We start from the raw sequence: 25868 nt of genomic DNA on the forward strand, positions 1-25868 counted from the left end.
TGTTTAATATAATTAAAAAGTATATTAGAAGAATATTGGATGGATATTGGAAGAAATTAAAATTATATTATGATTGGAGATTAGTATAAATCAACTTATAATAATTGGATATTGGTAGATTGAAAAGAAGAATAAATATAAATGCTGTTTGCTGGTTTGCTTGGTGGTTTATAAATGCTGGTGAAGAAAAATATATCTTAAATTGGTAGAAGCTGATAATTGGAAAAAGTAATTTCACAAAAACAAGGATAACCGAAGTACGAAGACATTCAGTGGTGATTAGAATCTATATAGTGGAAAACAGTTCATTTAGGCATTCAGTGAAAGAAAGGTACACAATTTTGTTAATATAATTTAGTTAGTGTCATAACAATTTCTATTTTGAAGATAGTTTGTTTAAATTTAACATTGTCTATAGAATTTAATTAGTTTTATAAGAATATCAATTTAAAGATAGTTTATTTTAAATTTACATTGGCTAGGTTAGATATATATGTGTGTTTCATAATAGTTATAATAAAGATAATTTAAAAAAGTACTTACAAACTAATTCTTTAAGAACCGCGATAAAAACCCTATATTATTAAAAATACTCATTGCTCATCACAAACAAACAACACATCATAACAATTTGGCACCCAACGCGGTGGCTCTCTATTTAAAAGAATTAGTTTGGGAAGATAAGTGCTCTCACATAATTAAATTAATTTTCATTAGAAAGCAAAAATTATAGATTTTATTTTTAATTATATTTGAACAAGTAAAGTCTCAAAATGTCTCAAGGAAAGAAAGGTACAAGAAGCAAAAAGAATGAAGAAGATGTGGAAGTAGAAACACAACCTATACAAGAGGAGAGTTTAGTTCAAGTTCCACAAGATACTGCAGAAATGAATCCAGAAAGAGAGGAAAATGTCAATATGGCAGCTTTGATGTCATTAATGATGCAGATGAACAAGACAATGGAAGAGAATACAAAAAATGGAAGAGAATACAAAAAAAAATGGAAGAGAATTCAAAAGAAATCAAAGAAGACATAAAAAAATTGGAAAAAATTCAAAAGAAGTCAAAGAAGACAAAAAAAAAATTGGAAGAGAATTCAAAAGAAGTCAAAGAAGACATGAAAAAAATGGAACAGAAATTAGAAGAGAATTATAGAAAATTAGAAAAGAAAATAGAAGATAATAATAATAAAATTGTAAAACAAATAGAAAAACAAATGGATAAAAAACTTGAAGCTGCAGAGAAACAAGTAGCAAATGAAATAAAAAATATACGGAATGACTACAAGAAAAGGATAGAAAATGAGAGGACAGAAGTAAAGAGGATTATTCAAGATAATAAGATAGATATAGAACAGAAAATAGAGTTGCAGAAATGTAACTTAGAAGTAAAAATTAACGAAGACAGGAGAAACACAGAAGAAAAATTGGACGATATACAACAAAATATCCAAATAAATAATAACCAAATAAGAAATGTGGAACAGAGAATAGATGATATTTCACAAATGAGAGACATAGGGAGACCTTACTTAAATTTAACAAATGAGGCTGGGATTAAATTCTCTGGTAATATAAAAAATTTGCATCCTAGAGTATACATAAATAGTTTAAAACATAAATTAAGATTTTTGAATAATATTAATGATATTAAAGATTATATTAGAATGACATTAAATGACAATGCAGCAACTTGGTTTGCTAGTATTGAAAATGATTTAGATAATTTTCAAACATTTGAAAATAAATTTTTAAATTATTATTGGGGTGAACTAGAGCAAGCTAAGTTTAGAGAAATTCTATATTTTGGAAAGTATAATCAAAATTTAAAATCAAATATGGTAGATTATGCATTGAAACTGATAACAGTTGCAAAATATTTAGAACCACCACTTAGAGAGGATGAAACAGTCTTAAATGTATCTAGACATTTTGATGTTGATGTTGTGCAAACAGTAACTGTACAAAATATTCAAACAATAGATAGTTTTATTAATTTTATTCAAAGAATACAAAGAGGCAATATGACAAGTAATAATAACAACAGAAAAAACAATAATAACTTTCAATATAATAAAAATGATAATCAACAATATAGACAATCATATAACAATAACACTAGGTATGGTGATAGTTTACAAAATTTTAATAATAATAACAGTAATCAAAATAGACAGAACTTTAATAACAATACTAGTTATAATAGACAAAATTTTAATAATAATACTAATTATAATAGACAACATTTTAATAACAGTACTAATAATAATAGACAAGATTTTAACAATAGAAGAAATACAGAGCGACCTAACTATAACAGACAGGTAAATTGTGTTCGAAGGAATAGAAGCTGCGAAGACAGGGAACGAAGTAGTACAAGGCAGGAAAATGAGAGTAGAAGTCATAGTAGGGAAAGACATAGGATATCAGATCCAAGTGGTCAGATACAATCTGACAATTCTAATAATCAAAATTTTGTTCAGTAAACTTTCTGAATTACAAGTTAGGCCATTGCTATTATGAAAAACCTTCTGAATTTATTTCTCTAGATGAAGATAAAATTATTGAATCTATTAATTTAATTTATATAAATGCTTTGGCCAACAATAAAATGATTAAAATTATGATAGATACTGGTTCAGAAAGTACTTTAGTCTCGGAGAATTTTATTTTTAAGACATTAAAACTATCAGATGTAATAAAGATTCCAAAAATTAAAATTGTTGGTGCAAATAATAAGAAATTGGGTGAAATTGATAAACTAGCCAATTTTAAAATTAATATTCTTAATAAAGAAATTAATATGCAAGGATTTATTGTCAAGGATTTATGTGTTGATATATTAATGGGAAATGATGAATTGGAAAAGAAGAAAGTAAAGATAGATTTTGAAGAAAAAATGGTAACTTTGGAAGGGCAAATAATTAAATTTATGCAGAAAGATGAGGTGGAAGAAGGAATAAGAGTTGATAGGATATTATTAAAAGAAAATAATGATGTTTATGAAGAAGAAATGTATTTTGATGATAGGGAAATGTCCCAAAAGAATGAAAAGAATAATTATTGTAGTGAATATTTAAGGAATGGAAATTTTAAGCAGATAGATGCCTACGAGGTGGAGTGCGTAAAATTGGAAGCAAAGAATAATGAGTACATAATGAAGAATAATTTTATTTGTAAAGAAGAAGATATGATAAAAGTTTTAAATTGCCCTGAAGAATATAAATCAATAGTCGTTTCCATATTGCAGCAGCACAAGGGACTTGTCAATAAAGAAAATAGAATTGCACAAAATTATATCCATAGTATAAAAGTTAAAGAAGAAAAAGATTTTAAAACAAAATCATATCCAATACCATATAAATACAGAGAAGAAGTAAACAGAACGATTAATAATATTTTAGAAGATGGAATCATTGAGAAGGCAGATACACGTTTCATAAACCCTATAGTAGTAGTACGTAAAAGATCAGGTGAAATCATGTTATGTTTGGATGCAAGGAATATTAACAAGATCACTGAAAAGCAATTTGAAACACCAATGAGTATAGATGGAATACTAGGAAGAATTACAGGAATGTCATTTTTCACTAAAATCGATTTACAGCATAGTTTTTGGTTAATACCTTTAGAAAGAAAAAGTAGACAGTATACAGGATTTCAGATAGATGGAGTAGTATATCAATTCAAAGTAGTACCATTTGGACTTCAATCATCTTGCAGTGCTCTATGTAGATGTCTTCATGATATTTTGGATCAATATGAACATTTTGTAATTCACTACATTGATGATATATTAATTTTTTCTAAAACGGCTGAAGATCATGAGAAACACCTAAAAATTATACTAAATAGATTAGACAAAGTTGGACTAAAAATAAATCAAGAAAAATGTACATTTTTTCAAAAAGAAGTAATATATCTAGGTTATAAACTTAACACTAAGGGAATCGAAATGGATCCAGAACGGACACAAGTCATTCAGGAATATAAAACACCACACAATTTAAGAACTTTAAAAGGATTTATTGGAATAATTAATTATTATAAAAGGATGATACCAGATCTAAGTATAAAAGAAATTCCATTACTTGAACTACTGAGAAAAGGAGTAAAATGGAGATGGGATCAGAGAAGAGAACTAGCATTCCAAGAAATTAAAAACATTTTTCTGTCAAATTTAAAAATATATTATCCTGACTACACACAGCCATTCATATTAAGAACAGATGCATCCATAGAGAGATTATCAGGGGTATTATTACAAATACATGATGGGGTCGAATACCCAATACAATTCATTTCAAGAATTATAAAGCCACATGAAAAGGGTTACTCAGTTTCAGAATTAGAACTAGCAAGTATTATACATTGTGTCACAAAATTAAGATTTTATTTGTTGGGTAATGAATTTACAATAGAAACAGATCACCAAGCTTTAACATCTATATTAAATAACAAATATGGAAACAGTAGAATACATCGGTGGAGTCAAATATTGAGTGAATACTCCTTTGAAATCAAATACATTTCTGGAAAATCCAATATAGTGGCAGATGCTTTATCAAGGTTAGAAAATACATCACAAAAAGGGCAGCGAACAATAAAAATTGGATTAAATCAATTAGTAGAAAGTACTGGATTATATTCTAAAGAAGAAATTATAAGAGATCAGATCAATTTGAGTGAAAAACAAAAAGTCCTTAAGAAAGATGGAGTTTATTATAAAATAATAAATGGCATAGAAGTATATGTAATAACTAGAACTTTAGCAAAGAAAATATTGAAAAATTTACATAACAATTATATGCATATTGGTTCAAGAAAGCTATGGATGCTATTTAGAAACAATTATTTTGCAAAGAATGACATAATTATAGCAAAAGAAATTACTACCCAATGCCCAATATGTCAACTAAACAAAGAAAAGAATTTCAAAAACCAGAACACATATAAATCTAATATTGTATATGAAAAACTAAATACAGTTTCCATGGATTTTATTTCAAATTTAGTTCTCAGTCCAACAGGAAAAAAGCATATACTAGTGATAGATGATTTATATACAAAATTTATTAAACTATATCCCTGCTCCAGAACAAATGTTAAAACATTAAAATTATATATTAATCAATTTTTCGAAGAAATAGGACCATTTAGAAATTGCATAATAGATAATGCTACATATTTTAACAACCAAAAATTTCGGGCATTTTGTGAGAAAAAGGGAATCAACATTCATTTTACAAGTATCAGACATCCTCAGGCAAATCCTGCAGAAAGATATATTAAAGAAGTTATAAAATATTTAAGGATACTGTGCCAAAATCAACATGAAACTTGGCAGCAACATATACCACAAGTAGAATATTTTTTTAAATAATACACATAATTTGAATACAGAGGAAGTACCAGAATATTTAATGTTTGGCCATATAGGAAACAGAAAGTGGATTAGTGAATATAATCAGAATATGTTAGAACAAGTAATGCAGAAAGTGCATATCCGAATTAGGAGGAAAGCTGAAAAATATATCAGAAGACAAAATCGAAAAATAAAAAAACCAATCACATTTCAAAAGGGAGATAAAGTGTTAATTCGTTCACTTAGAAAAAGTAATGTTAAAGAAAACCGTTGTAAGAAATTACAACCAATGTTTGAAGGTCCATACAGAATTGAAAATCAGAATGGACTAAATAGTTATGTGTTAATAGATGCAGAGAACAGACTAAGAGGCATGTTCCATATCAACGACATCTTTAAGTATTATGAAGAGAATGAATAATGTTTTCTATACTTTTAACATTAATAATAACAACTGTTACTGATATATCCATTTTATTCAATAGACTTTATTTGTTAAATAAATGGTAGATTTCATTATTGTGAATCAATTTGACATCATACTTGTAGTCTTGTACATATGGAAATTATTTTGTACCCTAAAAATCATAATTTGGGGTTAGATACAAAATTGATTTTATAAATGTCTTTTTAATATAATAAAGTGTAAAACTTACCAATTTATATGGATGAAAGCCTTTTGAATGGAAATAATTCCTAGATTCGTATCCTAACATCCATTGTAAAATGTAAACACAATAATACAACACACAAACTTCCATTTGACATGACAGTTTGACATAGACAGCGAACAGGGATGTATCTAATAGAACACATTTTAAATAAAAAAAAAATTGAATTATTAATTTACTAAGGTATGTAGATAGAAAATTAATATTTAAAAAAATAATAAGTAAATTATTTATTTTAAATATTATTTTGGGGTATTGATATGATATGCGAGAAATAAAAATGTTTAAAGAAAATAATTTATAAGTTAGATACTAGATAATTTTAGATATAACAAGTATTTGGTTATTTTAATAAGTTAAATACTAGAGAATTTAATAAAAATTATTTATGTGAGGGCATTTTTAAGAAATTAGCATATAATAATTGTAAAAAGTTGTAGTTTAATGTTGTAAATATATTTAAGTGAGCCATGTGCATAGGCAACCAACTATACATGTGAGTGATAGACAGATATACATACTCTCCAAGTGACATTTTAAATAATTAGGAATATAAAGTGGGTTTATAATAATAATGTTAGTTTAAAATGTTTAATTTATATATATTTACTGATTTAAGTGTTTATTCTGATCTGAAAAGCCTAAATGTCAACAAAATTATTAATAGAAAAGAATGGAATTCTCTAGATCACCGGAGATGGCCATGTTTGCGAAATGGTTTGTTCCAGAAAATTCAGACATGTATTTAATAGAACAAATGGAACATGATTTATTGCCAGATGATTCTAGAACAGAAAAAAAGATATAAATACCCGGTGATTTGGATTAGAATCGATCAGTTATGAGTTACAGTTACTATGAGTCCAGTTTATTATGAAAGTTAGTAGACACATTTAGTTAGTGAAGTAAATTGTTCAGAATTTTCAAGATGGGCAGTCAGAAGAGTTTTAGTAAGAAAGTAAGTCAGAAAAGTTTTAGTAAGAAAGTCAGGAGTTTAGTAAGAAGTTTTAGTATGAAAGTTAGTTGAAGTCAGTGAATCAGTTACAAATAGTCCAATTGTTTAATATAATTAAAAAGTATATTAGAAGAATATTGGATGGATATTGGAAGAAATTAAAATTATATTATGATTGGAGATTAGTATAAATCAACTTATAATAATTGGATATTGGTATATTGAAAAGAAGAATAAATATAAATGCTGTTTGCTGGTTTGCTTGGTGGTTTATAAATGCTGGTGAAGAAAAATATATCTTAAATTGGTAGAAGCTGATAATTGGAAAAAGTAATTTCACAAAAACAAGGATAACCGAAGTACGAAGACATTCAGTGGTGATTAGAATATATATAGTGGAAAACAGTTCATTTAGGCATTCAGTGAAAGAAAGGTACAAAATTTTGTTAATATAATTTAGTTAGTGTCATAACAATTTCAATTTTGAAGATAGTTTGTTTAAATTTAACATTGTCTATAGAATTTAATTAGTTTTATAAGAATATCAATTTAAAGATAGTTTATTTTAAATTTACATTGGCTAGGTTAGATATATATGTGTGTTTCATAATAGTTATAATAAAGATAATTTAAAAAAGTACTTACAAACTAATTCTTTGAGAACCGCGATAAAAACCCTATATTATTAAAAATACTCATTGCTCATCATTCACAAACAATACATCATAACGATATATATATATGTATATATATATATATATATATATATATATATATATATATATATATATATATATATATATATATATATTTAAAACAGCCGTTAGTCTGGAGTCCCCTTGAATTCGGACGTGTGCTAACCCTTCTCGCATAGTATGGAATGCCAGACAGGTTTCTATCGGGTCGGAGAATATACTAGAAAGCACAAGTTAGAATAACAAAATGTTTACAGATCAAACATTAGTTATAGTTATCGTAACAATATCCTTAAGGCCATTAATCGATACGATTGGGGAGCAGACTGGAAAATAAACTTATTATTTTACAGAGCTTATACCAGATCAATTTTGGACTATGGAATCTTTTTCTATGGATTAGCGACAAAATCTCGTTTGACTAAATTGGATCGAATACAGTACAAAGCTTTAAGGTTAGTTCTAGGAGCTCTCAAATCTACTCCCACACCAACCCTTTTGGCAGAATGTAACGAGCCACCTTTATATTTAAGACGTCTATTTTTGGCAGAAAAATTTATTCTTAAATGCCAGTTTAATAATCAAAACAGCTTATTACAAAAAATATCTTGTCTCTCTATTGAAAATCTAACAAACAAATGGTGGGCAGATAAAAGCTCTCCAACTCTAGCTGTTGCTTTTCCCAATTTATCACAATATTCATTCAATGGAGAAGGGATTCCATTCTTTGGCTACAATTATGACATACTATATGACTATAAACCTGCTGTAGTAATTCCTTCATCTATTTAAATTGCTGACGAAGATTTAACCATTCTTGTAAAATTTGTACCGATGGCTCAAAATCGCCTGCTGGTGTTGGCTGTGCCATTTACATAGACAATATTCAAGATTATTTTCAGTACAAATTCAAATCCGATTACTCAATATTCACAGCTGTATTGGTAGCCATTGTCAAGGCGTTGGATTGGATAATTAATAGCACATTATATTTCGAACGATATATAATTTTATCTGACTCACAATTCGTCCTCCTTGCATTAGGACAGTTCTCTAAAAACATATATACCAACAGACTAATTGTAGACGCGCTTGAAAAGCTGAGGATCCTAACTTCTCTAAAAGGAATTGTTAGCTTTGTGTGGGTTAAAGGTCACTCTAATATTCCAGGCAATGAAAAAGTAGACCATTTGGCTAAAGACACTACTTTAGTGGGTATAGAATACAACGAGTTGCCTAAATAGGATTTAGTTTCGGCTAGGAAGAAACACGTTAAACTTAATTGGGAAATTGAGTGACAATCCTTTACTAACAGTAGCAAAAATACATATTGCAGTATATATCCAACTCTTCCATCTACTCCCCCAAATTACTGAAACCCCATCTCTCGGGAAATTTATACTATGTACGTTAGATGCCTTTTTGGACATGCTACAGTAAACGCTTACCTATATAAAATAAAACTTTCCTAAACTGATATATGTGAATATAATGGCAGTTATGACGACCTTACCTTAACCACTGGATGTTTCAAGATAGAACGTTGGTTGGAACGTAGATAGAGAATAGAACGTTGGTTCTATTCTCTATTTAGGTAGTCGAAATCCAACTATTAGGTTGATTTTATGGGAATTTTTCAAACGTACAAAACGGAAAATCTAAACTGCCTTTTTCAGTGCTGTGAGAATCCGAAATGGTAGGATTTTAGTTGTTGTATCTCCCATTGTCTTTCCTTTTATATCCTCATTTACCTTTAACTGTAGCCTATATTATTTGTGTAAAAACAGTCGCAATGAAAGGCACCTTATCGTGAAGCGTGTGTTCTTGTTCAATCCTTTTTGTATAGTCACCCAATAGTGTTTTCAATGGGAAGGTTAGGAAATTTAGTGAATGAACGAACGTTAGGAAATTGCTATGAATTTAAAGGAAGTGTAGGAGTTAATTGTTTTTACGTGTTCAACCACTTGTCTGGCTAAATAGGTCTTGAATCTAAGGTCACAAAATATAATTATACACTTGTTTGCTGGAGTGTCGTTTATCGTCGTGTACAGGTTCAAAAAAGTACTTTCTGATTCATTCCTCCATATTATTTTCCGGTGCGTATATTCCTATGATGTAAACTTGTTTTCCTTCTAATTTTATTTTATTTCTAATAATCCTTTCTGATATGTATTTGCACTCTTCTACCTGATTATTTAATTTTTTATTGAATAATATAGCGACTCCTTTCTTAGTTCTTGTTTATTTTGGTACGCTGCTGTATGCCATCAGGTAGTTGTCTAATATGGTTTGACCTTTTCCCTTTTTTTCTTGTTTCTTGGATACACGTAGTTCTTTACTTCTCTTGTGTTCAGGGATTTGATGTTTTAAGTGGCTATCCTAATTCTTTTTTTCATTGTTACATTCTCCGGTTACTTGCATTGGTCGTTTTGGAGCGCTGCTGTATTTATAGTCCTCAGATAGGGTGCTGAGCTGGCCTGAAGACTCCGTTCGCCTTTATCCGGTTTTGGGACCGGCAGGGACAGCTAATGAGCTACTTAATACCCACCAACTGCCTCAGGCGTAGTTAATATTACAATATTATGTAGTGTGATTTTCTGATTTTTTCTGATAAATTTCTGATTTTTATGTTTATACGCTTAGATACGCAGAACTCGTGTACACATTTAACTAGATCCTTTTGTCTCATTAACCCGTAATTACATTAACCAAATATATTTTTGTTTCAGTTCAGTTAGACAATCACTACAATCCCACTAGTGTCGAAACTTATTTAAATCAAATATTTAAATCACCTTCTGCACTAGGACAGGGAGCGTTCGGACAAGTAGTTAAAGTCACACATCGTCTCAATAACAAAAAATTTGCTGTAAAGCGGTTTAAAAAGGAAAAACCAACCAGAATAAAAATGAATGAGATAGAAAATAACGAGAAGGTGGGAAACCACCCAAATTGTTTAAAATATTTTATGTCATGGAAAGAAGATGGTGATATTTTCATGTTGATGGAATTATCACAGTTTAGCTTAAGGGATTTTTCCCTAAGGTATAAATTTCAAGAGTCTATGTTGTGGGACTGCCTTTATGACATTTCCCAAGCACTGCAACATCTCCATAGTCACAATCTCGTTCATAGAGATGTTAAAGGGTCCAATATAATGGTGCATGGGAACCACTTTAAACTCTCAGATTTTGGCACCATCCTGGACATGAATTTGGTAAGTTAGCAAAAATTAATAATATAATTTAAATTATATAAAATACTAATAAACTAACTAATTAATATAAAATACTTACATGGGATACATGTGTAACAATACTCTAGACTCAAATTCATATAGGTATGTGTCTGTGAAAACCTACATTGAAAAAATATTACCATCATCACTTCTGCATCTATATCTCTAGTCTTGTTCGATCATTCATAGAGAGAACACGTATATTTACAGGTGCTTAAATAGTTATTAAGACCAGTTTTTTATGACTATCAATAATAAGCCAATTTCACTCCGGACAAATAAACCCAGTTTTTATGTTTATTTAAGTGTTTATTATTGTTTTTGTTTGTGTGTATGTAGTGGTAGTTTACAAAAATGAATGAAAACTCTCCCCCTGACAAAGGGGGGACCCAAAATATGGACCAAGTGGAAGAATACCTACAAACCAAAGAACAGGAAAAAGGAATTAAGCTGTTTAATCTACAAAAAGGTTATCTCTATACGGATAAGGTATATGTATTCATTGAAAAAACAAATGAAGAAAATATTGTCCAACTGCATCCTATGAAGGTAGGTTATATTTTACATAAAAAATTAGCAATCAAAAATATTCTTAGTATTGACAGAGTAGGGAAGAATAGGGTAAGAGTACAAGTAAAAAGCCCCAAAGATGCAAATAATTTAGTAAAAAATGAAAATTTAAAAGAGAAACAACTAAAAGTATATATTCCAAATAATTTGCTTCAACGAACAGGCATTATAAGAAACGTAGATACTGCTTTTAGTGACTAATATCTTTTTGATAATATATTATCCAATATAACAGTAACAGAAGTCACTCGACTCAAAAGGAAAATTGACTTAAATGGAGAAAAAGTATATGTCCCCAGACAAATGGTATTACTTACTTTTGAAGGAAACATTTTACCCAGATATGTATATATAAACAGTGTTGCCTGTTCCGTAGAACCCTATGTGCATAGAGTTATACAATGTTTCAAATGCTTGCAACATGGACACATATTTCGTAATTGCAACCGTACAAAAACCAGATGTATTAACTGCGGACAAGAGAAAAACGATGATCATAACTGTAGAGACCCACAAGACAGTTATTGTATACATTGTAAAAATTATGAGCATAAATCCATTTCCAAGTAATGTCCAAAATTTAAAGAACAAAACGAAATTAAAAGACATATGGCTGAAAAAATTTAACTTTCTTAGAAGCAAAGGACAGTCTAAAAAACTCTTACACATCTGCTGTTAGTACGAGAAATAGTTTTGAAGTATTAGGTATGCTAAATAATAAAAACTTTCCACCTCTCCCAAGTCAAACTAACACCAAACATATACCTAAACCATTCTCATCCAATACGCAAAAACAACCACAAAAAGTACCTCCAAATCAACCTGAAACTTCTTCACATTTTAAAAAAAGGAAAGCCCAATCTCCCTTACCTGAAGCTATGTTTCCTTTTGAATTTGGTCCAAAAAGACCTCTTCCCTCAAATATTTTACACAGTGCCGATCCTGATCCTAATACAGATGAATTTATAAACATATTTTTCAATATTTTTAAAAATGTACTTGAAGTGTTTGATTCTTTTAGCGATTTAGAAAAGTTAGATAAAGCATACATTTATGATAAAATTAACAATTTCATTAAATTTAAGTAGGTAATGGCTAATAAAATAAAAAATAAAATAAAAATTTTACAATGGAATGCGCAATCGGCTGTAGCCAATAACCTGAGTTTACTTAAATGTTCAAATGAAAATATAATTGATATTGCCTTAATTTCAGAGACATGGTTTAAGCCAGATAAACACTATAATTTCAAGGGTTATAATATTATTCGTAAAGATAGAAATGATGGTTATGCAGGTATGGCAATCCTTGTCAGAAATGTATTTTGTTTTAAAGAAATTCCAATTAAGAAAAATTGTAATGAAAATATTTTAATGTGTGGTATACAAATATTGAATAACAGTGAAATATCGCTAACATGTTTCTCTTTATACTGCCCACCTGATATACGAACAACAACTGATTGGAACGCAATTCTTAACTGTACCAAGTCAAATAGTATATTTGGAGGTGATTTCAATGCGCATCATTCAACATGGGGATCATACAAAAGTAACACCAAAGGCACGCAAATTATAACCGCTTCAGACAATACGGAGTTAGTACTTTTAAACACCGGATCACCTACAAGGTTCACAAATAATGGGAATAATTCAGTCGTGGATTTAACTTTTGCAACTCCAGATATAGAAATTAATTGTACATGGAAAACTTTACCTGATGTACTGGGTTCAGACCATTTTTCAATTATTATAGAAATTAACAAAGGCATGGAAAGTAAAGACATCATAATACATCCAAAAACAAAATGGAATTTGAATAAAGCAGATTGGACACAATATCAAGAAGTTGCGAATAACTATTTCTCACAACACATTAAAAATAGCAATAACGCAGAACATAATTATAGCTTATTAATTGAAGGGATAAATAAGGCAGCCAATGCCTCTACACCCATTTACCAACCCTTTAAACCGAACAAAAATAACTCTTCTTCCACCATGGTGGGATAAAAGCTGCGAAGAGGCTATTAAAAAAAGAAAACAAGTGCTCAACACATGTAAGTAACAAAGCACTATGGAAAATTATGTGAAATATAAAAACGACATTTCTAAAACAAAAAGTTTTTAAAATCTAAAGCTAAACTACATTGGAAGCTCTGGTGCGAAAACTTAATAGAAATACACCATTGACAAACATATGGACTCAGGCCAGAAAAATAAATAGGATCTATGGGAAAGGTAATACATCGGGGAATTATAAATGACAAGAACAATTTTTAGATAAAATTACACCCGCTAATGCTTTGGATGATACCTCACACATTTTCTCAAAACAAAGACAAAATAACACCAACCATAAAATTTTTAGTCAACCAGTTAGCTTACCAGAATTAAATTATGTCATAAAAAACAGAAAGAATACATCACCTGGATATGATAATATTAGATATCCTATGATATTCCAATTACCAAACAATGCCAAGATGCTTCTAATCAAAATTCTAAATGATATCTGTATCAATGAGGAAAGTATAGAAGAATGGAAAAAGGCTATTGTAATACCAATACACAAACCAAACAAAGACCCCCACATATGTGACTCATATAGACCTATTGCACTTATGAACTGTATACTTAAGGTTTTCGAAAGAATAAATAAAAACCGATTGAAATGGTGGTTAAATACAACCGGCGCTTTGCCAACTACACAATATGTTCAATTTCAGAATTTTAAAAAAGGTTTTGGCACCATAGATGCGGTGACACACTTAGTTACAGACATACAAATAGGCTTAACTGAAAACGAGTATAATGAAACAATGTTTCTAGATGTTAAAGGTGCCTACGATAATGTCAACTGGTTCATCTTATGGAAAAAAATGATGCAATTACAAATCCCTCAAGAAGTTGCTAACACGATATGCAAATTATATATAAACAGGCAAGTAGGGCAAAATACCAAACTGCAAATTTAGGTTTGCCACAAGGATCAGTCCTTGCGCCATTACTTTTTAATATATATATATATATATATATATATATATATATATATATATATATATATATTTATATATATATATATATATGTATATATATATATATATATATATATGTATATATATATATATATATATATATATATATATATATATATATATATATATATATATATATATATATTGAAATGATCTGGACGTAGGAGGAGGAAAAATAGTGTTTAAAAATTTATTTATAAGTTACATACTAGAGAATGTTATAAAAATTATTTATATGATGGTATTCTTAAGAAATTAGCATATAATAAATGTAAAAAGTTTTATTTTAATAATTATAATATTGTAAATATATTTAAGTGAGCCATGTGCATAGGCAACCAACTATACACTTAAATGACATTTTAAATAATTATTACGAATATAAAGTAGGGTTATATGTTGTTTAAAATGTGTAGTTTATTAAATTAGAGTGTTTAGTGATTTAAGTTTATATTCTGATCTGAAACGCCTAAATGTCGACAAAATTCTCGATAGAATAGTAAAGAATTATCTAGAATACAGAATTTAACCTTTGTTTACGGTAGAACGTTCTCGAATATGGTTATGTCTGTGAAATGGACATAACCAGAACATATACTTTTTCGAGAACAATCATATAGAACAATTCGAATATGATTTCTTGCCAGATGATTCTGGAACATGGAAAAAGATATAAATACCCGGTGATTTGGATTCAAAATGGCCAGTCAGTTAGTAAGAAAGTTAGTTAGAAGATAGACACATTTAGTTAGTGAAGTCAATTGTTCAGTAAGTTCAAGATAGTCAGTCAGAAGGTCCAGATGTTCAATATAATAAGTTCAATGAAGATTAAGAAACAGTATAAAGATAATATTATTGAAGATTAAAAATTGTGTTATGTAAAATTGGTAATTGGATAATGGAAGGAAGTATTAATTGAAAATTAAAATTATATAATATATTTGGTGATTGGATATTGGTATATTGAAAAGAAGAATATATATATATATATATATATATATTGTTATGATGTATTTTTTGTTTGAATGATGAGCAATGAGTATTTTTAATAATATAATACATAGGGTTTTTATCGCGGTTCTCAAAGAATTAGCTTGTAAGTACTTTTTTAAATTATCTTTATTATAACTATTATGAAACACACATATATATATATATCTAACCTAGCCAATGTAAATTTAAAATAAACTATCTTTAAATTGATATTCTTATAAAACTAATTAAATTCTATAGACAATCTAAAATTTAAACAAAACTATCTTCAAAATTGAAATTGTTATGACACTAACTAAATTATATTAACAAAATTTTGTACCTTTCTTTCACTGAATGCCTAAATGAACTGTTTTCTACTATATAGATTCTAATCACCACTGAATGTCTTCGTACTTCAGTTATCCTTGTTTTTTGTGAAATTACTTTTTCCAATTATCAGCTTCTACCAATTTAAGATATAGTTTTCTTCACCAGCATTTATACACCACCAACCAAACCAGCAAACAGCATTTATATTTATTCTTCTTTTCAATATACCAATATCCAATTATTATAAGTTGATTTATACTAATCTCCAACCATAATATAATTTAATTTCTTCCAATATACCTTTTTTTATCTTCAATAATTATTTGTGTATAATTATAAATGTGCATTAAATTATATGCATAATTTTTAATCTTCATTTAACTCACTATATTAAACAATTTGACTATTTGTACCTGATTCACTGACTCCAACTAACTTTCATATTTCTTACTAAACTTTTCTGACTGACTTCTTGAAAATTCTGAACAATTTACTTCACTATTCACTAACTAAATGTGTCTACTAACTTTCATAATGAACTGGCCTGACTTCTGACTAAAAACTGCCATCTTGAATCCAAATCACGGGTATTTATATCTTTTTGGATATTCCAGAATCATCTGGCAAGAGATCATGTTCCAATTTGTTCCATTACTTCTATATAGATGTTCTCGAAAAAATATCTGTTCCATCCACCGACATAATCATTATTCCAGAATGTTCGACCGTAAACAATGGTCACACTCTGCACTCTGGAGAATTCGTTAATGTTCCATTGATAATTTTGTTGACATTTAGGCTTTTCAGATCAGAATAAACATTCAAATTAGTAACTAACACTCTAATTTAATAAAATACACATTTCAAACAATATATTATTATAACCCCACTTTATATTCGTAAATATTCTTAAACGTCACTTCGAGAGTATTTTTGGTTGCCTATGCACATGGCTCACTTAAATATATTTACAACATTAAAATACAACTTTTTACAATTATTATATGATAATTTCTTAAAAATACCCTCACATAAATAATTTTTATTAAATTCTCTAGTATATAACTTATTTAAAACAACCAAATATATAATATTATGTAGTATATAACTTATAAATTATTTTCTATAAACCCTAATCGTATCAATACCCCAAAATAATATTTAAAATAAATAATTTACTTATTATTTTTTTAAATATTAATTTTCTCATACCTTATTAAATTTAATAAATTAATAATTCAAATTTTTTTTTATTATTTAAAATGTGTTAAATACATCCCTGTTCGCTGTCTATGTCAAAGCAGAGAACAACGGAGCACAGTTCGGCTATTCTATGGTCAAACTGTCATGTCAAATGGGGCAATGGATGCGATATCAGAGAATAAAATATAACCTTAATTAAAAATATAATCGATATGGTGTTCTGTTTGTTTATAGACAAAATCTAGGAATTATTTCCATTCAAAATAACTTTCATCAATATAAATTGGTAAGTTTTTTTTCACTTTATTATATTAGAAAGACATTTTTATAGCAATTATAGTATCAATTTTGTGTCTAACCCCAAATTATGATTTTTAGGGTACAAATTAATTTCCATATATACAAAATTCAACAAGTATGATGTCAAATTGATTCAAAATAATGAAATCTACCATCTACCATTTAACAAATCAAGTCTATTGAATAAAATGGATATATCAGTAAGTTATTAGTGTTATTATATTTGTGTTAAAGGTATAGAAATCATTATTCAATCTCTTCATGATATTGAAAAATGTCGTTGATATGAAATATGCCTCTTAGTCTGTTCTCTGCATCTATTAACACATAACTATTTAGTCCATTCTGATTTTCAATTGTATATGGACCTTCAAACATTGGTTGTAATTTCTTACAACGGTTTTCTTTAACATTACTTTTTCTAAGTGAACGAATTAACACTAGGTCTCCTTTTTGAAATGTGATTGGTTTTTTTATATTTCGATTTTGTCTTCTGATATATTTTTCAGCTTTCCTCCTAATTCGGTTATTCACTTTCTGCATTACTTGTTCTAACATATCCTGATTATATTCACTAATCCACTTTCTGTTTCCTATATGGCCAAACATTAAATATTCTGGTACTTCCTCTGTATTCAAATTATGTGTATTATTTAAAAAATACTCTAATTGTGGTATATGTTGATGCCAAGTTTCGTGTTGATTTTGGCACAGTATCCTTAAATATTTTATAACTTCTTTAATATATCTTTCTGCAGGATTTGCCTGAGGATGTCTGATACTTGTAAAATGAATGTTGATTCCCTTTTTCTCACAAAATGTCCGAAATTTTTGGTTGTTAAAATATGTAGCATTATCTATTATGCAATTTCTAAATGGTCCTATTTCTTCGAAAAATTGATTAATATATAATTTTAATGTTTTAACATTTGTTCTGGAGCAGGGATATAGTTTAATAAATTTTGTATATAAATCAACTATCACTAGTATATGCTTTTTTCCTGTTGGACTGAGAACTAAATTTGAAATAAAATCCATGGAAACTGTATTTAGTTTTTCATATAAAACATTAGATTTATATGTGTTCTGGTTTTTGAAATTCTTTTCTTTGTTTAGTTGACATATTGGGCATTGGGTAGTAATTTCTTTTGCTATACTTATGTCATTCTTTGCAAAATAATTGTCCCTAAATAGCATCCATAGCTTTCTTGAACCAATATGCATATAATTGTTATGTAAATTTTTCAATATTTTCTTTGCTAAAGTTCTAGTTATTACATATACTTCTATGCCATTTATTATTTTATAATATACCCCATCTTTCCTAAGGACTTTTTGTTTTTCACTCAAATTGATCTGATCTCTTATAATTTCTTCTTTAGAATATAATCCAGTACTTTCTACTAATTGATTTAATCCAATTTTTATTGTTCGCTGCCCTTTTTGTGATGTATTTTCTAACCTTGATAAAGCATCTGCCACTATATTGGATTTTCCAGAAATGTATTTGATTTCAAAGCAGTATTCACTAAGTATTAGACTCCACCGATGTATTCTACTGTTTCCATATTTGTTATTTAATATAGACGTTAAAGCTTGGTGATCTGTTTCTATAGTAAATTCATTACCCAACAAATAAAATCTTAATTTTGTGACACAGTGTATTATACTTGCTAGTTCTAATTCTGAAACTGAGTAACCCTTTTCATGTGGCTTTGTAATTCTTGAAATGAATTGTATTGGGTATTCGACCCCATCATGTATTTGTAATAATACCCCTGATAATCTCTCTATTGATGCATCTGTTCTTAATATGAATGGCTGTGTGTAGTCAGGATAGTATATTTTCAAATTTGACAGAAAAATGTTTTTAATCTCTTGGAATGCTAGTTCTCTTCTCTGATCCCATCTCCATTTTACACCTTTTCTCAGTAGTTCCAGTAATGGAATTTCTTTTATACTTAGATCTGGTATCATCCTTTTATAATAATTAATTATTCCAATAAATCCTCTTAAAGTTCTTAAATTGTGTGGTGTTTTATATTCCTGAATGACTTGTGTCCGTTCTGGATCCATTTCGATTCCCTTAGTGTTAAGTTTATAACCTAGATATATGACTTCTTTTTGAAAAAATGTACATTTTTCTTGATTTATTTTTAGTCCAACTTTGTCTAATCTATTTATTATAATTTTTAGGTGTTTCTCATGATCTTCAGCCGTTTTAGAAAAAATTAATATATCATCAATGTAGTGAATTACAAAATGTTCATATTGATCCAAAATATCATGAAGACATCTACATAGAGCACTGCAAGATGATTGAAGTCCAAATGGTACTACTTTGAATTGATATACTACTCCATCTATCTGAAATCCTGTATACTGTCTACTTTTTCTTTCTAGAGGTATTAACCAGAAACTATGCTGTAAATCGATTTTAGTGAAAAATGACATTCCTGTAATTCTTCCTAATATTCCATCTATACTCATTGGTGCTTCAAATTGCTTTTCAGTAATCTTGTTAATATTCCTTGCATCCAAACATAACCTGATTTCACCTGATCTTTTTCGTACTACTACTATGGGGTTAATAAAACGTGTGTCTGCCTTCTCAATGATCCCATCTTCTAACATATTATTAATTGTTTTGTTTACTTCTTCTCTGTATTTATATGGTATTGGGTATGATTTTGTTTTAAAATCTTTTTCTTCTTTAACTTTTATACTATGGATATAATTTTGTGCAATTCTATTTTCTTTATTGACAAGTCCCTTGTGTTGCTGCAATATGGAAATGACTATTGATTTATATTCTTCAGGGCAATTTAAAACTTTCATTATATCTTCTTCTTTACAAATAAAATTATTCTTCATTATGTACTCATTATTCCTTGCTTCCAATTTTACGCACTCCGCCTCGTAGGCATCCATCTGCTTAAAATTTCCATTCCTTAAATATTCACTACAATAATTATTCTTTACATTCTTTTGGGACATTTCCCTATCATCAAAATACATTTCTTCTTCATAAACATCACTATTTTCTTTTAATAATATCCTATCAACTCTTATTCCTTCTTCCACCTCATCTTTCTGCATAAATTTAATTATTTGCCCTTCCAAAGTTACTATTTTTTCTTCAAAATCTATCTTTACTTTCTTCTTTTCCAATTCATCATTTCCCATTAATATATCAACACATAAATCCTTGACAATAAATCCTTGCATATTAATTTCTTTATTAAGAATATTAATTTTAAAATTGGCTAGTTTATCAATTTCACCCAACTTCTTATTATTTGCACCAACAATTTTAATTTTTGGAATCTTTATTATATCTGATAATTTTAATGTATTAAAAATAAAATTCTCCGAGACTAAAGTACTTTCTGAACCAGTATCTATCATAATCTTAATCATTTTATTTTTGGCCAAAGCATTTATATAAATTAAATTAATAGATTCAATAATTTTCTCTTCATCTAAAGAAATAAATTCAGAAGGTTTTTCATAATGGCAATGGCCTAACTTGTAATTCAGAAAGTTTACTGCACAAAATTTTGATTATTAGAATTGTCAGATTGTATCTGACCACTTGGATCTGATGTCCTATGTCTTTCCCTACTATGACTTCTACTCACATTTTCTTGCCTTGTACTATTTCGTTCCCTGTCTTCGCAGCTCCTATTCCTTTGTACACAGTTTACCTGTCTGTTATAGTTAGGTCGCTCTGTATTTTTTCGATTATTAAAATCTTGTCTATTATTATTAGTACTGTTATTAAAATATTGTCTATTATAATTACTGTTATTATTATTAAAATTTTGTAAATTATTACCATATCTATAATTATTATATGATTGTCTATATTGTTGATTATCATTTTTATTATATTGAAAGTTATTATTGTTTTTTCTGTTGTTATTATTACTTGTCATATTGCCTCTTTGTATTCTTTGAATAAAATTAATAAAACTATCTATTGTTTGAATATTTTGTACAGTTACTGTTTGCACAATATCAGCATCAAAATGTCTAGATACATTTAAGACTGTTTCTTCCTCTCTAAGTGGTGGTTCTAAATATTTTGCAACTGTTATCAGTTTTAATGCATAATCTACCATATTTGATTTTAAATTGTGATCATACTTTCCAAAATATAGAATTTCTCTAAACTTTGCTTGCTCTAATTCACCCCAATAATAATTTAAAAATTTATTTTCAAATGTTTGAAAGTTACCTAAATCATTTTCAATACTAGCAAACCAAGTTGCTGCATTGTCATTTAATGTCATTCTAGTATAATCTTTAATATAATTAATATTATTCACAAATCTTAATTTATGTTTTAAACTATTTATGTATACTCTAGGATGCAAATTTTTTATATTACCAGAGAATTTAATCCCAGTCTCATTTGTTAAATTTAAGTAAGGTCTCCCTATGTCTCTCATTTGTGAAATATCATCTATTCTCTGTTCCACATTTCTTATTTGATTACTATTTATTTGGATATTTTGTTGTATATCGTCTAATTTTTCTTCTGTGTTTCTCCTGTCTTCGTTAATTTTTACTTCTAAGTTACATTTCTGTAACTCTATTTTCTGTTCTATATCTATTTTATTATCTTGAATAATCCTCTTTACTTCTGTCCTCTCATTGTCTATCCTTTTCTTGTAGTCATTCCGTATACTTTTATTTCATTTGCAACTTTTTTCTCTGCAGCTTCAAGTTTTTTATCCATTTGTTTTTCCATTTGTTTTACAATTTTATTATTATTATCTTCTATTTTCTTTTCTAATTTTCTATAATTCTCTTCCAATTTCTGTTCCATTTTTTTCATGTCTTCTTTGACTTCTTGTGAATTCTGTTCCATTTTGTGTTCTATTTTTTTCGTATTCTCTTCCATTGTCTTGTTCATCTGCATCATTAATGACATCAAGGCTGCCATATTGACATTTTCCTCTCTTTCTGGATTCATTTCTGCAGTATCTTGTGGAACTTGAACTAAACTCTCCTCTTGTATAGGTTGTGTTTCTACTTCCAAATCTTCTTCATTCTTTTTGCTTCTTGTACCTTTCTTTCCTTGAGACATTTTGAGACTTTACTTGTTCAAATATAATTAAAAATAAAATCTATAATTTTTCCTTTCTACTGATAATTAATTTAATTATATGAGAGCACTTATCTTCCCAAACTAATTCTTTTAAATAGAGAGCCCCACGTTGGGCGCCAAATTTGTTATGATGTATTTTTTGTTTGAATGATGAGCAATGAGTATTTTTAATAATATAATATATAGGGTTTTTATCGCGGTTCTCAAAGAATTAGCTTGTAAGTACTTTTTTAAATTATCTTTATTATAACTATTATGAAACACACATATATATATCTAACCTAGCCAATGTAAATTTAAAATAAACTATCTTTAAATTGATATTCTTATAAAACTAATTAAATTCTATAGACAATCTAAAATTTAAACAAAACTATCTTCAAAATTGAAATTGTTATGACACTAACTAAATTATATTAACAAAATTTTGTACCTTTCTTTCACTGAATGCCTAAATGAACTGTTTTTTACTATATAGATTCTAATCACCACTGAATGTCTTCGTACTTCAGTTATCCTTGTTTTTTGTGAAATTACTTTTTCCAATTATCAGCTTCTACCAATTTAAGATATAGTTTTCTTCACCAGCATTTATACACCACCAACCAAACCAGCAAACAGCATTTATATTTATTCTTCTTTTCAATATACCAATATCCAATTATTATAAGTTGATTTATACTAATCTCCAACCATAATATAATTTAATTTCTTCCAATATACCTTTTTTTATCTTCAATAATTATTTGTGTATAATTATAAATGTGCATTAAATTATATGCATAATTTTTAATCTTCATTTAACTCACTATATTAAACAATTTGACTATTTGTACCTGATTCACTGACTCCAACTAACTTTCATATTTCTTACTAAACTTTTCTGACTGACTTCTTGAAAATTCTGAACAATTTACTTCACTATTCACTAACTAAATGTGTCTACTAACTTTCATAATGAACTGGCCTGACTTCTGACTAAAAACTGCCATCTTGAATCCAAATCACGGGTATTTATATCTTTTTGGATATTCCAGAATCATCTGGCAAGAGATCATGTTCCAATTTGTTCCATTACTTCTATATAGATGTTCTCGAAAAAATATCTGTTCCATCCACCGACATAATCATTATTCCAGAATGTTCGACCGTAAACAATGGTCACACTCTGCACTCTGGAGAATTCGTTAATGTTCCATTGATAATTTTGTTGACATTTAGGCTTTTCAGATCAGAATAAACATTCAAATTAGTAACTAACACACTAGTAACACTAATTTAATAAAATACACATTTCAAACAATATATTATTATAACCCCACTTTATATTCGTAAATATTCTTAAACGTCACTTCGAGAGTATTTTTGGTTGCCTATGCACATGGCTCACTTAAATATATTTACAACATTAAAATACAACTTTTTACAATTATTATATGATAATTTCTTAAAAATACCCTCACATAAATAATTTTTATTAAATTCTCTAGTATATAACTTATTTAAAACAACCAAATATCTAATATTATGTAGTATATAACTTATAAATTATTTTCTATAAACCCTAATCGTATCAATATATATATATATATATATATATATATATATATATATATATATATATATATATATATATATATATATATATAAATGCTGTTAAGAAGAAAAATATTTTAAATTGGTGGAAGCTGATAATTGGAAAAAGTAATTTCACAAAAACAAGGATAACCGAGGCTGAGAACGAAGACATTGAGTGGTGATTAAAATCTTTATTTTGGAGAACATTTTATTTAGGCATTCAGTGAAAGACAGGTACAAAATTTTGTACCTTTTGTAATATAATTTAGTTAGTATCATAAGAATTTCAATTTTAAAGATAGTTTGTTTAAAATTAACATTATCTATATAATTTAATTAGTTTCATAAGAATTTTAATTTAAAGATAGTTTATTTTAAACTTTACATTGGTTATGTTAGATATAGGTATATGTGTGTTTCATAATAGATATAATAAAGATAATTTCAAAAAGTGTTTAAAAACTAATTCTTTGAGAACCGCGATAAAAACCCTATATATATTATTAAAAAACATTCATTGCTCATCATTCACAAATAATACATCATAACAATTTGGCGCCCAACGCGGTGGCTCTCTATTTAAAAGAATTAGTTTGGAAAGATAAGTGCTCTCATATAATTAAATTAATTATCATTAGAAAGAAAAAATTATAGATTTTATTTTTAATTATATTTGAACAAGTAATGTCTCAAAATGTCTCAAGGAAAGAAAGGTACAAGAAGCAAAAAGAATGAAGAAGATGTGGAAGTAGAAACACAACCTATACAAGAGGAGAGTGTAGTTCAAGTTCCACAAGATACTGCAGAAATCAATACAGAAAGAGAGGAAAATGTCAATATGGCAACCTTGATGTCATTAATGATGCAGATAAACAAGAAAATGGAAGATAATTCAAAACAAATCAAAGAAGACATGAAAAAAATGGAAGAGAATTCAAAAGAAATCAAAGAAGACATAAAAAAATGGAACAGAAAATGGAAGCGAATACAAAAAAAATGGAAGAGAATTCAAAAGAAATCAAAGAGACATGAAAAAATTGGAAGAGAATTTGGAAGAGAATTATAGAAAATTAGAAAAGAAAATAGAAGATAATAATAATAAAATTGTAAAACAAATAGAAAAACAAATGGATAAAAAACTTGAAGCTGCAGAGAAAAAAGTAGCAAACGAACTAAAAAATATACGGAATGACTACAAGAAAAGGATAGAAAATGAGAGGACAGAAGTAAAGAGGATTATTCAAGATAATAAGATAGATATAGAACAGAAAATAGAGTTGCAGAAATGTAACTTAGAAGTAAAAATTAACGAAGACAGAAGAAACACAGAAGAAAAATTAGACGATATACAACAAAATATCCAAATAAATAGTAATCAAATAGGAAATCTGGAACAGAGAATAGATGATATTTCACAAATGAGAGACATAGGGAGACCTTACTTAAATTTAACAAATGAGACTGGGATTAAATTCTCTGGTAATATAAAAAATCTGCATCCTAGAGTATACATAAATAGTTTAAAACATAAATTTAGATTAGTGAATAATATTAATGATATTAAAGATTGTATTAAAATGACATTAAATGACAATGCAGCAACTTGGTTTGCTAGTCTAGAGAAATTCTATATTTTGAAAAGTATAATCACAATGTAAAATCAAATATAGTAGATTATGCATTGAAACTGATAACAGTTGCAAAATATTTAGAACCACCACTTAGAGAGGATGAAACAGTCTTAAATGTATCTAGACATTTTGATGCTGATGTTGTGCAAACAGTAACTGTCCAAATATTCAAACAATAGAGAGTTTTATTAATTTTATTCAAAAA

At 28.0% G+C, this 25868-nt stretch overlaps 1 protein-coding gene across 1 annotated transcript in view; it reads left to right on the plus strand.

The window, feature by feature from the left end:
- LOC140452242 (probable protein kinase DDB_G0291842) overlaps window positions 1-25868 on the plus strand; it is a 226387-nt gene that overhangs the window by 73977 nt on the left and 126542 nt on the right. Inside the window, exon 3 of the mRNA XM_072546379.1 lies at window positions 10415-10902. Within this exon, the coding sequence (XP_072402480.1) occupies window positions 10415-10902 (488 nt within the window). The remainder of the gene's footprint in view (window positions 1-10414; window positions 10903-25868) is intronic.

Source organism: Diabrotica undecimpunctata, chromosome 10, assembly GCF_040954645.1.
Source record: "Diabrotica undecimpunctata isolate CICGRU chromosome 10, icDiaUnde3, whole genome shotgun sequence".
NCBI classification, from domain to species: Eukaryota; Metazoa; Arthropoda; class Insecta; order Coleoptera; family Chrysomelidae; genus Diabrotica; species Diabrotica undecimpunctata.